Here is a 15400-nt window from a genome sequence, read left to right on the forward strand (position 1 = left end):
CTGGACCTCCACTGGGGCTTCTGCCCCCTTAAAACCTCAGCCTGTGGAATATCATGGGCCCGAGGATTCTGAGGTCAAGGCTGCACATTCTCAGGTGGAGACAGTGGACAATGGGCAGGTGTTGGGGGGGCCTCGGGGGAGATTTTCCCAGCTGGTCATCCACCTTGGGAGGGGAAAGAGAGGGATGGGGGGAAAGAGGAATTCCAGGAGAAGGGAGGGGGCTTGGCCTCAGACCTGACTCTTCTGTGCCAAGTGACAGCCTGGGTCCTGTGGAAGGCTGGAGATGTCCCTAGGGTGAGAGGTCACCTGAGAGTTCTTTGTACTGTCGGGGTGCAGGGGGAACAGCAGGAAGGAACTGGTGGGGAGGAAGAGGAAGCCAGGAGCTGTCAGGGGCGCCTCCTCTGGGTCCCTGGTAAATTGTGAGAGGCATCAGAGCCCCCAGGGGACCCCCTGCCCTGACCTGGAGGGTGGCCCAGGCCCAGGCGCTCGGTTGCATGGGCAGCATGGCCCAGCTCCTCACAGGCAAGATGTTGCAGTGAGTGAGCAGCCGAGGAGCCGGACAGGCCTGGGTTTGAACCCCTTTCCTCTGCAGAACAGCCATGTGCTATTGAACAAGGCTCCGGGCAACCCTGAGCCTCAGTTTCCTTATCTTTAAAAGAACCTTTGACCTCACGGGACTGTTAAGGAGAATACAGCTCACAAAGAGAAAGTTCCAGCAAAGAGGAGATTACCCCATGGACGGTGGCAGGCCTGCGCTGGGTTGAAGTGGAAGAAGCATCATCAAGATTCTTCAAGGTCATGGATCTCCCTGAGGGATGGGGAGGATTGACCCCTGGGAACTAGTTAACCCCGTCTGTGTAGGGCCTGCCAGGAAAGCTGGAGGTGAGGTGGGTGGCAGAGCCAGGAGACCCAGGGAGGGGCCTTACTTACTAAAGGGTGGGTCCAGGGCAGGGGGTGTGGGTCTTCAGCAAACCACAGATTGCCAATGCAGACCATGGGGCCCCCAAGACAGAGAGATGATCCCGATTCCTGTGCCTTAGTTGCATTTAAGAATGTGGCATTCAGGGCTCAGTTGGTAGAGTGCTTGCCTCACATGCACAAGGTCCTGGGTTCAATCCCCACCACCAAAAAAAAAAAAAAAAAAAAAGAATGTGCGGTGGTGCATATCTGTAATCTCAGCAACTTGGGAAGCTGAGACAGGAGCGTTGCAAGTTTGAGGCCAGCCTCAGCAACTTAGAGGGACCCTGTCTCAAAATGAAAAATAAAAAGGACTGGGAATGTGACTCAGTGGTTAAGCACCCCTAGGTTCAATACTCAGTACCCCCCCCCAAAAAAACAAATAATAATAACAATAATAATAATAATGTAGAGTTTTCCTCTATGTCAGCAGCAGTTATGACATTCATGGATTTTCCTTAAAGTCACACTATTTATTTTATTTTATTTTATTTTTTGGTACTGGGGTTGGGCCCAGGGGTACTTACCCAATGAGCTACATCCCTGAACTTTTTATTTTTTATTTTGGGATAGAGTCCCGCCAAGTTATTGAGGCTAGCCTCAAACTTGCAATCCTCCTGCCTCAGTCTCCTGAGTGACTGGAACCACAAGCATGCACCCCTGCTCTTGGTCCCGCTAGAATTTAAAAGACTCTGAGGATCCTGCAAGAAAGAGCCTGTTTCGTTTTGAACTCTGCCTTTATTCTTCATGCAGCATCTTTAGGGTCCAGTATTCCAACGAACAACTTACAGGAAGTGGCCCTGTAGGGGAAAGGGCATGGGTTTGGGAATCCAACTGGCCACAGTCCCATTCCTGCTCTGTGACCTGGCAGGTATCAGACCTTGGACACGTTTCTTTGCCTCCCAGAGCCTCCTTTCCTTCAGGGTCAGGGTGAGAATTAGGAAGACACGTGGGTGTCTCGCAGGAGGCTAGCTCTCTGGTTTTACTGCAAGGCCTGGTCCTGCTGCGCCCTGATCCAGGCCCTCTGCTCTGCAGGTGCTATGTGGGCAGGCGCGTGGTGGGACCGTGACTGACTCTCTGGGAGAACCCAGTGCTGATGCCCCTCCCTCGGTACACTTGTTGGCCTGGGCACAATGGACTACAGGAACACCCAGATGTACATGGAGGACAGGACCAAGGCTCCAGGGGGCCAGCCAAGTCCTGGTCTGAGTTCCACAGGAAAGAGGACTGATGCGGAACCCATCACATCAGGAGCCAGCCAGGTAGTGACCTTCACCTCGTGTTCTATCTGCTCCAGTCTTCCAGGCTCCTTTCCCTTTCCCTGTCCAGCCTTCCTCCCCAACTGCTTCAATTAAGACTATAAAGTAACATCAAGCCCAATTTAAACTGGACTAAGCAGGAATGAGAACACATGAGCGTGGGTAGCTAACAAATCCATTGGTAGAATTCAAGTGTGGCTGGATCCAGGCGCTTGCTCTGCCTTCCTCGTTGGATTCATTCTTAAGCTGGGCTTCCCTGCAGGATGGCAAGGGTTCCCCGGTCACCCCAAGCTTCCGTCTTCCCATCTTACACCTTCTGGTTTAGCATCCCCAATGGGAAGAGAACCTTTTTACAACAGTCAAAACAATTCTCTGGTATCATTGCCACTGACCCAGATTGTGGTCACATGCTCATCCCTAAACCAGTCACCATGGCAATGGGAAGGGGAATGGATGTTTTGGTACAATGGAGACAGAGTTGGGAGTTGGCTCCATGGAACCCCAGGGACCCAATGGAAAAGGAAGGGTGAGCCAATAAATAGCCTATTTTTTGTTGTTGGTGGTGGTTCTGGGGATCGAACTCAAGGCCTTGTGCATGCGGGGCAAGTGCTCTACCGACTGAGCTACATCCCCAGAGCCCAAATAGCCTACTTGTAGGTGCTTTCGTGGCCTCCAGCCCCCATTTTACCCTTTATTCCCTTGGCAGTTACTGGGGGTCTTCCATGTTCCTGCCCAGCCCTGGCCTGCATCCTAATGGTCCGTGTTAGATCATCAGAGTTGATTTGGGCTCACAGTTTCAGAGGTTTCAAGTCATTCATGACGGGCTGGCCCCGTGGCCTGAAGTCATAGTGGCACAGTAGGGAGAGAGCACATGACAGCAAAGCCACTCACCTCATGGCCAGAGAAAAGGAAGAGGAAGGGGTGGGGTCCCACTGTCCCTTAAAGCACCCGCCCTCAATAACCCCAAGACCTCCCATGAGGCCCCACAAAAGGCCCCACAAAAGGTCCTCCCAATATGCCACCCTGGCACTATCCAAACCCTTCTCAGCCTTTCCACCAAACAGGTTTCTTTTTTTTTTTTAAAGAGAGTGAGAGAGGAGAGAGAGTGAGAGAGAGAGAGAGAGAGAATTTTCAATATTTATTTTTTAGTTCTCGGCGGACACAACATCTTTGTTGGTATGTGGTGCTGAGGATCGAACCCGGGCCGCACGCATGCCAGGCGAGCGCGCTACCGCTTGAGCCACATCCCCAGCCCCGTGTTTCTTTTTGAAAGTGCCCAGTTGGTGGAGTGTGGGGCCACAGGCCTGGAATCCCCAAGCTCAGGAGGCTGAGACAGGAGGCTCAAGTTCAAGGCCAGCCCTAAGCAGCTTAATGAGACTCTGTCTCAAAATAAAAAATGAAAAGGACTTGGACGTAGCTCAGTGGTAAAGTGCCTCTGGGTTATATCTCCAAAACCCTTCCAAAAAAAAAAAAAAAAAAAAAGGAAAAAGGAAGAAAAAGAAAAGAAAAGAAAGAAAGTTAGTTCCCACTAGTATGAACTGGAGACTCAGAGATACTCCTCCACACCCCATTTGCTCAGGGCCAAAGACCCACTGCAGGGCCGCTGGCATAGCTCAGCGGGAGAGCAGGTACTTAGCGTGCACGAAGCCCTGGATCCAACTGTCCAGCCCTGCAAAATCACCCTTCCCTCTATGCTGGGCACAGTGGTGCAAGCTTGTAATCCTAGTGACTCTAGAGGCTGAGGCTGGAGGATCAAGAGTTTAAAACCAGCTTCAGCAAAAGCAAAGCACTAGGCAACTCAGTGAGGCTCTGTCTCTAAATAAAATACAACGCACAGCTGGGGATGTGGCTCACCCCCGGTACCCCACCCCCCACACCAAAAAAATACTTGCCTTCTCTCCTGGGGCCTCTGTTGTAAAGGCTCCCGGCTGGTGCAGGCAGAGGGCCTGGAGGGGAGGAGGCTTGGAGGGAAGCTGGGCAAACGCTCTGGGCTTCCTTCACCCATGCATTCATTTATTTATTCAACAAGCACAGTCTTGCGATCCTGTCTTGTCACATAAGTAGCTGTGTGACTGTGGGCGTATCATGGCACCCCCCAAGTTTTTTTTTTTTTTTGGTACCAGCGATTGAACTCAGGGACACTCAACCACTGAGCCACATCCCCAACCTTACTCTGTATTTTATTTAGAGTCAGGGTCTCACTGAGTTGCTTAGAGCCTTGCTTTTGCTGAGGCTGGCTTTGAACTTGTGATCCTCCTGCCTCAGCCTCCCGAGGCGCTGGGATTACAGGCGTGCGCCCCTGTGCCCAGCTTCATGGCACCCCCTTTGAACCTCACTGGCCTCACGTGTGTGTGGTACAGATGACTGAGTTAGGTCCCTGCCTCATGCTAGGCACCCACTGGGGTTGGCTCCCATCAGAAGCTTTTCTTAATCACAGTGTTATCAATTAGCTAAAGGAGGCAGGTCATTGGGAATTCGCTGACTCAGGTGAGGCTGGGGGCTGAGTCCAAGTCACAGGCACCCTGATGTGACAGGGTGATAGATCCCGATGATGACCCAGACGGTGAGCCAAAGCTTTGGACCCTTGAGGTCCTGAGGTCCCCAGGGCGCTCTCTCTAGCTGCTCTGGGGCATTCCCCTCGGCTCAGGTGCTAATCTGGACTCCAGGTTCACGAGGCAGCCTGTAGGGCTGAGTGACAGCTTCAGGCTGGGCCTGGCCCTGCACCCGGCCTCTCCTCCAGCCTCTCCTCCGGCCTCTTTGGTGGTCCTCACCTCTCCCCAAAGCCTTCCCCAGGAGCCAGGAGGACACCCAGGGAGAAGCACCCAGAACCATGCCCCCGCTGGCCTTGAGCGTGGCCAGCCCTTGAGCCAGCGCACGGCCAACTCTGCTCCAGGTGGTGTTTCCAGATGCCGAAGTCACGGGCGGTGGGAAGCAGCCTCCATTTGCTCTAGGAGGGCCAGAGAAGGCGCCCGGACACGCAGGAGCATCTGAGGAGTGGCCTTCGGAGGAGCTAGGGACCCACCAGCAGAGGCTTCCAGCAAGTTCAGGGTGAGCTGGGGGCTTCCCGGAGAATGGGTCCCGGAGAGAAGCCCCCCCTGTAACCCTCCTGAGAGAGAGAGAGAGAGAGAGAGAGAGAGAGAGAGAGCTTGCCGAGGGGCTGAGAATCCCAGACCAAGGCAGGGCCAGTCAGCCACAGCCCCGCCCTGCTCCACAGCACAGTCACACGACACGGGTCACTAGTGTGGGCCAATGTGTTGTCTGAGCTCCCCGCTTAGACCACAGACTTCTGCCGTGGGTCAGGTCAAGGGCATTTCTGGGTCTGGTCAAGGGCATTTCTGGGTCTCGCCCGCCTCTTACCCCTCATGCCTGGAAGTATGCCCCGCACACACGGTAGATGCTTGCTCACTGAGTATTCTTTTCTGAATATTGTATATATTCTGAAACTTTTCTAGAGTGAGAATGTATTTTTCTAACTACAAAAAAAAAAATCAAGAGGCAGACAGAGGTAAAATGGAAGGCCCAGTGATAAGCAATAGTTCTAGCTGTTATGATTTAAATCTGATTGACCCCGGGGTGCTTTGCCACTGCACCACACCCCCAGCCTTTTTTATATTTTATTTTGAGACAAGGTCTTGCTAAGTTGCTTAGGGCCTCACTAAATGGCAGAGGCTGGCCTCCAACTTGCCATCCTTCTGCTTCAGCCTCCGGAGTCACTGGGATTCCAGGAGTGTGCCACTGTACCCGGTATAATGAAAACTTCTAAATCACTTCCTGTGCATGAAGTTTAAAAGAGAAGAACCAAAGTCTAATCAGATTAGAGACCTCTGACACACATACCACATACCATGCGAGTGGAAATACAAACCATTTCAACACATCTGTTTTGACCACTTGTTTAAACTGCCTTAAAGCTGTCTTTCGTGGTCATTGAGGTAGCCATTCCCCCAGACTCCTGGCAGCCACTTAGTGTTTACCTGGACACCAGCGTGGGAGGCACTGCACTGGAGTGTCCTGGAAGCACACTCCAAAGACCTGGGAGGGCTTTGCCAAGTTGGCAAGTTGAGGCTACTACAGTGGCCCCAAATCCTATAAAATAATCAGAGATTTCATGACCGGGGGGGGGGGGGGGGGGGACCCAACAGGGGCAGTCATGTGGTGCATCCATCTATGGCAAGCAGTTTGAAGATGAACTTCATCCAGATCTGAAGGTCGCTGGGGCTGGAAATCTCCCAATGGCCAGTTGAGGGCCAGACACCAGTGGCAGCCAGTTCTTTGTGACCCTTGCTCCCACCCAGTGGCTCCATGGTAAATGTACCATTTTTGGCCGAGTGTGCAGGACCCAGGAGTGGTCAGTCAGGTGGGAATGATGGAAACAAGCTCCCAGGACCTCCCTGTGGACAAGGTGAGGATCACTAAGGCCTGCCCCCCGGGTGGACCTGATGCCTCTGGGCACACCCCGGGCTCCTACAATGGCCCAGAAGACCATCTTGCAGCTGACCTAGAGCGGGACCTGTCCCTCAACTTCATTTTGGCCTTGCATATATTGGATCTAAAGAAGCTTGAGATCGTGGGGGAGTCAGGAGATGGAAGTGTACTTTAATAGGACTTTGATACGATAGGATGCTTCTTTCCTCTTCCTCCAGGGCCTGGGTGACAGGGCATTTGGCGAGGGGGCTACTGGTACTAAGGATTGAACTCACTGAGCTACATCCTCAGCTCTTTTTATTGTTTGTTTGGAGACAAGGTCTCACTAAGTTGCTTAGGACCTTATGAAGTTGCTGAGGCTGTCCTCAAATTTGTGATCCTCCTGCCTCAGCCTCCGAGTTGCTGGGATTACAGGCCTGCGCTGCCACCATGCCTGGCCTCTATATTTTTATTTACATTTACTGCCATACTTCTTCTGTGCATGTCTGCTCTGATACCCTTGGCTTCAGATACACTTGGTCCCTCTGGTAGCCACAGCCACAGAACTCAAACCCAAGTGGTGTCTAGGGGCCTCGTGAACCCTGCAAGCCTCATCTCAGTCTCCTTCCTGCCTTTGTTCTTCTGGGGGATGTATGCGACTCTGTGTATCCTCTCTCCCTGCTGTTTCCGATGCTTGAACGTCCCAGTCAAAGCCACACTGAATTTTTGCCAAATGGAAAATGCGTCCAATGATCTAGTTTCTAAGATGGTGTCAAGTGGTAATGACAATGTATGATAATTGAGAAAGGAATTTATTAAGAGGAAGCAGAAGCACTGACCATTTTTTTCCCCAGGAAGCAGAGGAAATCTTGAGTGAGCAGGACAGACTGCCTTCTCCTTCCAAAGCAGCACTCTCAAGGAAAAGCACCGCTGAAATTTTTCTAACCTAAGACTTAAAAAAATTAAATAAACACACACACACACACACACACACACACACACACATACACATATATGTATATATACACACATTTATATATTTTAAAATCTTTCTGGATTGGGGGGAGGAGTAAAGATGACAGGAAGTGAATACTGATGTAATAAACAGAAACTCTGCAAGGAAGCTGGGCACAGTGGCACACGCCTACAATCCCAGCTTGGGAGGCTGAGGCAGGAGGTTTTTGAGTTCAAAGCCAGCCTCAGCAACTTAGTGAGGTCCTAAGTAACTTAGTGCCCTGTCTCAAAAAAATAAAAAGGGCTGAGAATGGGGCTCAGTAGTTAAGCATCCCTGGGTTCAATCTCTGGTACCAAAAGCCAAAACCAAACCCCCCCCCCCCCGCAAAAAAACACCTTCCCAAGTAATGTGCTGCTGATGGATGAGGATCAAAACAAAACAAAACAACTGTCTCTTTTTCCATTTCTTAAAATAGGTCTTAAGGAAAAAATTGGTGATACAGGCAAAGTTTTAAGCACAAAAATCTTCACTATCAAAACAACAACAACAAAAGATCTTCACTACCATATTATTTAAATACTAAAAAAAAAAAAGAAATCTCTTAAATGCCTATACAATAGGGAAATGGTTAATTAGGGCTAATTATTTCAAAATATGGCATTTTATAGCATCATTAAAACAGGTTATGAAAAATTTTAGAATGGAAAACTTTAGGTTAAAATGTTAAATGGAAAAAAACTAGATTACAAAATCATAGATGCACCATAACTATGTAAAATATGCATATACTTGAGGACAGCAATTAAATAAATTTCCATTAAAAATATATATGCAAGAGGCCTAGAGGAGCCAGGTGAACATCTATAGTCCCAGCTACTCAGAAGGCTGAGGTAGGAGGATCACAGGTTGGAGGCCAGCCTGGGAAACTTGGCAAGACCCTGTCTCAAAATAAAAAATAAGAAGAACTGGGGATGTGGCTTGGTGGTATAGCCCTTGTCCAGTGCTCCTGGGTTCCCCAATACCATATACACACACTTCTACATGCTCTCTCTCTCTCTCTCTCTCTCTCTCTTTCACACACACACACACACACACACACACACACACACACACACACACGGAGGAAAGTCTAGAGGAGAAACCACAGAATGTGAGACTAGAGAGACACAGATCCAAAGCTGACCTGCTGTCTTTATCCTTATGCCCCTGATCTCAAGCCTCTTCACCTCCCAATCTCACTTTTCTATGATTTTTCTGTTTCTTTTTCCCCCCTGCAAAACAAAAGATAAAGCTAGAAAGAAAGAAAGAAAAAAAAAAAGGTTGAATCCTAACTCCCCTTCACACTGACCTCAGGTTGTGTGTGACTTGGGGAATCCACGCCCATCCTTCAGGTCCTCCCAGACATTAAGTGTCACCTGTGTTGTGCCTAGCCCTGTGTGGGTGCTATGGGAACTATCGAGAAAGGTTAGACATCTGTGCTCCAGTTGGGGAGCTGAGGTGTCCCCTTGTCTGTTCTCCCCAGGAAGAAGCAACTGTCTTGGACAGCCCAGGAAGGGCCCTGGGAGCTGCAAGCAGGCCACGATCAAGCCAAGCCAGAGATGGACCCGGGGTGGCCACCTACCAGGCTTCCTGTGACATCTGAAGGGCAGCCTGGGGTGGGGACAGAACACCAGCAGGAGAGACCTCAGACCCCAAGCCCTGTGGAGGATACACCCCAGGTAACCGAGCCGGAGGGCACAGGGTGACTGACCCGCAGGGAGGCCAAGGCACCCCATTTTCCAGCACTTAGTGTCTCTCCTCCTCTGTGCCCGGGAGCTGCCGAGGCCGGAGCTCTCCCTGGGATACCCCAGGCGCCTGCACAGAGTGTTAAGTCTCCATCCCAGGTTGCCTGCAGGGTGTCACAGCTACAGGGGCCTGGGCCGGGTGGGAGTTCTAGATTCAGGTAATATGGGGACACACTGGGTTTGGCAAAGCAGATGCATGCTTCTGTGCACCAGGGTGACCTCGGGGCTGCCGGACTTTGCCATATCTTGCAAGACATGGTTAGAGTACCTTGCTGTTTCCAAACTTATGTAAACAAACTTTCCTCTTTATCTAAGATGTAGGGTTTTTGTTTTCTCTTAACAACTTCAGTGGGGTATCTTTGACATACATCGGCATGTACTTCTAGCACACAATTTGCTGTTTATAGACAATCAAGAAAAACAAACACAGCCATCACTCCCCAGAACACTTTTTGGTTTTTGGTGGGGGATTGAAACCAGGGCTGTTCTACCACTGAGCTACATCCCCAGCCATTTTTATTTTGAAATAGGATCTGACTAAGTTGCCTAGGCTGGCCTCAAACTTGAGATCCTCCTGCCTCAGCCTTCCAAGCTGCTGGGATTACAGGTGTGTGCCACCGCACCGGGCAACTCCGAAATGCTTTCCGTGTGTCCTTCCTCATCCCTCCCCCTGCTCCTCCCCCATCCCCAGGCAACACTGGCTGTACCTGTAGATTCATTTGTATTTCCTGGAATTTTACCTTCTTCTGTCTGGCTTCTTTCCCTCCGTGTGATTATTTTGAGAATCCTGTTATTGTATCTCTCGATACTTTGTTTTTTTTTTTTTTGTGGCTGAGTTGTGTGGTGCAACAGTGACTTTATGCATTGGCTTCTGGGTGGACATTTGGGTTGTTTCCCAGTTTTTGACTAATCAGGGAAACCATCAATGAACATTCACATCTGAATGGACCTGTGCTTGCATTTCTCTTGAGCGAGTACCTAGGAGTGGAACGCATCCTGTGCTACCTGTCTGTTTAATTTAAGAAACTACCAAACTTTTCTCCCAAGTGGTTGTGTGTTTTACACACACACACACACACACACACACACACAGCACACAGGAGAGCTCCGCCGGCTCCACATCCTCCTGGGATGCTGTAATCAGCCTTTTTAATTGAAACATTCAAATAGGCATGTTGTGGAAATCCATGGGGATCTTAATTTGCATTTCCTTACTGACGAGGGATGCTGCACATCTTTTCATGGGCTTATAGGCCATTTGCATATCTTCTTTGAGAAATGTCTATTCAAATATTTTGCTCATTATTTTATTTTTTATTATTTTTTATTTTGGTACTAGGGATTGAACCCAGATGCACTTAATTACTGAGCCATATCCCCAGCACACAGCCCCCTCTTTTTTTTTTTTTTTTAAATTTAGAGACAGGATCTCACTAAGTTGCTGAGGCTGGCTTTGAACTCCAATCCTCCTGCCTCAGCCTCCCAAGCCGCTGGGATTACAGGCGTAGGCCATTGCATCTGGATCTCATTATTTTAAATTGATTAGTTGTTTTATTGTTGAGTCAACAACATTCTTTTCAAATCCTGGATACTAGATTCTTTTTTTTTTTTTTAAGAGAGAGAGAGAGAGAGAGAGAGAGAGAGAGAGAGAATTTTTTTAATATTTATTTTTAGTTTTCGGTGGACACAACATCTTTGTTGGTATGTGGTGCTGAGGATCGAACCTGGTCTGCACGCATGCCAGGCGAGCGCGCTACCGCTTGAGCCACATCCCCAGCCCCTGGATACTAGATTCTTATTAGATGTATGATTAAGGAAATTTTTCTTCCATTCTGAGGGTTATCTTTTCCATTTCTGTTTCCCACTCCTCTTAAAAATTGAGTGGTTTGTTTTATTATCGAGCTTTTGAGTTTTTTTTCTTTTTTTTTTTTGAGAATTTCAATATTTATTTTTCAGTTTTCTGTGTACACAACATCTTTGTTTGTATGTGGTGCTGAGGATTGAACCTGGGCCGCATGCATGCCAGGCGAGTGCGCTACCGCTTGAGCCACATCCCCAGCCCAAGCTTTTTTTTTTTTTTTTTTTTTAAGAAAGATAGTAGAATGAAACAGACATTTTTTTTTTAAAGAGCGAGTGATAGAGGGAGAGAGAGAGAGAGAGAGAGAGAATTTTTTAATATTTATTTTTTAGTTCTCGGCGGACACAACATCCTTGTTGGTATGTGGTGCTGAGGATCGAACCCAGGCCGCACGCATGCCAGGCGAGCGGGCTACCGCTTGAGCCACATCCCCAGCCCCCCAGCCCAAGCTTTTGAGTTTTTGCTTTGTCCTGGGGATTGATCCCAGGAGCACTCTACCACTGAGCTACCTCCTTGCCCTTTTTATTTTTTATTTTGAGACAGCTAAGTTGCCCAGGAATCCTCCAGCCTCCTGAGATGCTGGGGTTACAGGCGTGTGCCATGGTGCTCAAGATGTCTGTTGTTTGAAGGGGATCTTCTGGCTTTCCCAGGCTCCCCTTCTCCCTCCACAAGGAGGCTTGGACCATGACTTTGGGTGGCCCTGCCTTCCCTGGGCCCCAGTTTCCTCTTCCTTCTGCTGTCTTGGAGGGGCCTGCGGTGCCTGGACAGCAGCAGGCCCCTGGTCACCTGGGTGTTGAGGCTCACCTAGGAACCGGAGGGGCCTCCCCAACCCTCACATCCTGTCTTCAGCAGGGCTTGGAGTATCCGCCACCAGGTCACCAGGCAGCCCATGGGTCAGACATGGTGCAGCCGGCAGAGTCTTCCTGCCCTTTGGACAGTTGTGGACAGCCACTGGGAGACGATGCCCCCAAGAAAGCAGGCGTCCCACACATCAGACCACGGGAGGCTGCGCCAGAGCTCAGTGCGGGCGACCTCGAAGACGGCTCCCAGGAAGCAATGCTCCTCGTGCCCTTGACCCCTGCAGAGGAAGACACGGCCAACCCCCTGTTGCCATCCACACCAGGACCTAAAACACCCAAAGAAGGGTGAGTCGTCCTCCAAAACCAACCCCTGTCCCCCTTCCTGCCCCTCATGGGTTGCGCTTCTGCTAAGTCACAGGTGATGTGAGGTCCAGCCTGGCTGCTCCTGACCTGCTACAGGACCCTGGGCAAGTCACACCCTCTGGGCCTCAGTTGCCCCTGAGCTCTGTTCTGTGGGCCTGTGTGCGTAACGATGAGGGGCAGAGGGTCCCCCGGGATGAGAGGCTGAGGGGTGAGGATGGGTGGCGGGCCTGAGTGTCCTGGGGGCTGAGAGATGGGCCCTGGGGACAAGTCTCAAGCTGAGCCCCTCCCCCATGGGGGGATTTCTCCTCTGTTTAGAGGCGAAGCTGTGGAGACCCAGCCAGCACCGGGGCCTCTTCTTCCACCAGTAAGTGGGGCCGGAGTGGGCAAGGAGACTGGTGTGTGTGTTGGGGATCCAGGGGAGGAGGGGGGCAGAGACAAACATGGGATGGCTTGGGCATCCACCTGGGAGGGTGTGAACAGGAGCCACGTGGGGCCGTGCGCTGCGCCAGGCGTGCCTGGCGGATCTGAGTGGGGTCAAGGGAGCAGGACACTCTGGAGTCGGGTTTCTCCCCAGTTCTGGGACGTTCCACAGCAGCACAGGTTGCTCCCACGCACTGGCCCCCAGCTAGAGCCTTGCGACCCAGAGTTTCCTGGAACACCTGGAGGGGTCCAGCCATCCCCACCTCTGCCAGCTCGGCCACCTCCCGGCTCTGACTGGACACGATGCTCTCATTGTCTTTTTCTGCCACCCGCACCCTACCCTGGCTAATCGCCCAGCCACATGCCCCGCCCTGCCCCTGAGCAGCTCTGGAGAAGCCCTGTCCCTCTGGAGGCTCCCTTTCAAACACCAGGATGTCCTTGCACGGTGGCATCCCTCACACATGTCACCAGACTTCACTTCTCTAGTCCCTGAAAGATGAGAAGTTCCAGGGGAGAAGAACCACCCCGAATCCAACACCCTGTCTGGCTTCTCCGGATTCCGATGGAAACTGTGAGGACAGACCCGGCCACCGCCACGTGCTCCCCCACCACGTAGACTTAATCCCATGCCCCCCCCCCCCCCCCCCCGCCCATGGCCAGGCTCCCATCTCAACAGGACGGTTCCCCTCAGCACACGACCCGGGTCAGTGTCTGCAAGACCCACACCCGCTCCGCCCCGTCCCCTGCAGCCCGGCCTCCCCGCTTTGCTTGTTGGCCCAGCGTGGTCCCTCGGGAGTCCCCCCACTCACCCCACTTTCTTGTCTTTCCACAATGAGCATTTTTATGGAGGTCTCCACAATCTGCATTTTCCCAAATCAAATGGCAAGTTGTGCCCTTATAGGGCCACCTCACAGCCGCTGGCCGGCCCCTCCTCACCCTCTCTGTCTTCAGGGCTCCGCTCTCTGATCTTGAATCTCCACCCTCCTGCAGGGTGATCTTGGTCCCTCTCTCCAGGATTCTCAAATCCTAATCTCTAGGCCAGACCTTGCCCTTGAAGTCCAGGCTCTTATGTCCAACTGCCTAAGTGAGGCCCCCTTACACGGCTACTTTGCTTCTCCAATTGAACACGATCAGAACATCACATCACCCACCTCACGTCCGCTCCTCACCCACCCTTCCTTGTCTCAGCAATGATCCTGCTCATACCAGTCAGCTCAACTCCCAATGCCATCTACAATTCCTTTACACTCAAGGCATCAGCAAGTCCTGCCTAGCACCAACCTCCCAAATACATCCTGAATCCATCGCTTCCCACCACCCCCTCCCCCATCACCCTGGTCCAAGCTTCATCCTCTTAGAATAAGATCCAAAATCTTCACCAAGCCACTCTGGCGAGATTCCTATCTCTCAAATAGGCTAAGCTGGTTTGCACCTCAGGGCCTTTGCACATGCTCTTTCCTGTGCCTGCGATTCCCCCTGTACACATTCTCAGGGCTGACTCCATGAAGTCATTCACGTCACTTTCTCAGGAAGGCCTTCCTGGCCCACCGATCTCAAGTCGCCTGTCAGCCACAGTCACTGTATGACATTCTCTGGTTCTCTCATCCTTGCGACACTTTCTTTGCTCAATATGATCCCAATAATTTGTCAACCTACTCATTATCCAGAACATAAACTCCATGAGGGTGTCTACTCCACTTTATTCACCGCTTTATGCTCCGTGCCTAAAACAACATCCTGCATGTGGTTGGGACTCAGTTTGAATTTGTTGAATAAACAAGTGGGAATACCGTGAGGTGCTTCTCTGCACAGTGAGAAGTCAGAGGAGAAACAGGAAATGTCCCTTGTGGGTGCATCTACTCGGTGCCTCTCCCAGCCACATGCGCCCTTGGGCTGGACCCTGAGGGAGAGCAGAGGGGAGCAGCGGAGAGGGCTCAGTCTGTACCCGAGTGTCTGTGACCCTCCAGGCCCTGTACTAGGCAGGAAGGTGGGGGGCTGCCCAGGGCTCCTGAGGACTGGGGGACCTGCGGGCCCTAGGCAGGAAATGCGCAGGCATTTAGGGAAGGAGCCCTGGGGTCATCCCCTGGTATGCAGGGGAGATGGGGAAGGGCGCCCAGGAGGCAGCAGGACACGCGCCAAGGAAGAGAGTCTGGAAGGAACGTGCAGGGAGGGGCACGGCTGGGCAGGGGCCCTCCTGGGCAAGGAGGTTGGATGCAGTGGACAGGGTGGCGGAAAGCCGGGCCGGGCTATCACACGAGGCTCGGGAGAGCTCAGGTGGACGGAGGCGCTTCTCTGTGCACCTCCCTTGTTGGAGAACCCCAGTGAGCTGCCCACGTGGGTCCTGCACCAGGACGATGTGATCTGCCCGGCTACAGTGTTCTATTTCCAGAAGGGACTGAAACAGAGCCCGGCTGTCCATCCAGGTCCCCCCAACTCAGGGCACCGCATTCCCAGCACTTTCTAAATTTTTGAGAACCGCATGCTAAAAACAGGAAGAGCTGGATCTGTCCAAGGCCACCTGGAGAAGTGTCCTGCACAGTCCTGGAGGGAGATGTTTGGACGTGTGCTCCAATGTCCCTCTATACACTTGGCACGGGGCT

The 15400-nt window shown here is 51.6% G+C and overlaps 1 protein-coding gene and 1 pseudogene across 2 annotated transcripts in view; both read left to right on the plus strand.

The window, feature by feature from the left end:
* SPATA21 (spermatogenesis associated 21) overlaps positions 1-15400 on the plus strand; it is a gene marked incomplete at its 5' end in the record, with an annotated part of 44752 nt that overhangs the window by 6653 nt on the left and 22699 nt on the right. Inside the window, 4 exons of the mRNA XM_081305641.1 lie at positions 5110-5264; positions 9098-9184; positions 11847-12362; positions 12696-12744. Of these exons, the coding sequence (XP_081161767.1) occupies positions 5110-5264; positions 9098-9184; positions 11847-12362; positions 12696-12744 (807 nt within the window). The remainder of the gene's footprint in view (positions 1-5109; positions 5265-9097; positions 9185-11846; positions 12363-12695; positions 12745-15400) is intronic.
* Positions 5288-6816, plus strand: LOC308656817 (peptidyl-prolyl cis-trans isomerase-like 1; annotated as a pseudogene). The gene is made up of 3 exons: positions 5288-5313; positions 5492-5588; positions 6128-6816. The product of its transcript is annotated as a peptidyl-prolyl cis-trans isomerase-like 1 (transcript).

This window comes from Spermophilus citellus (assembly GCF_964194105.1).
Source record: "Spermophilus citellus genome assembly, chromosome: 9".
Classification (NCBI taxonomy): Eukaryota; Metazoa; Chordata; class Mammalia; order Rodentia; family Sciuridae; genus Spermophilus; species Spermophilus citellus.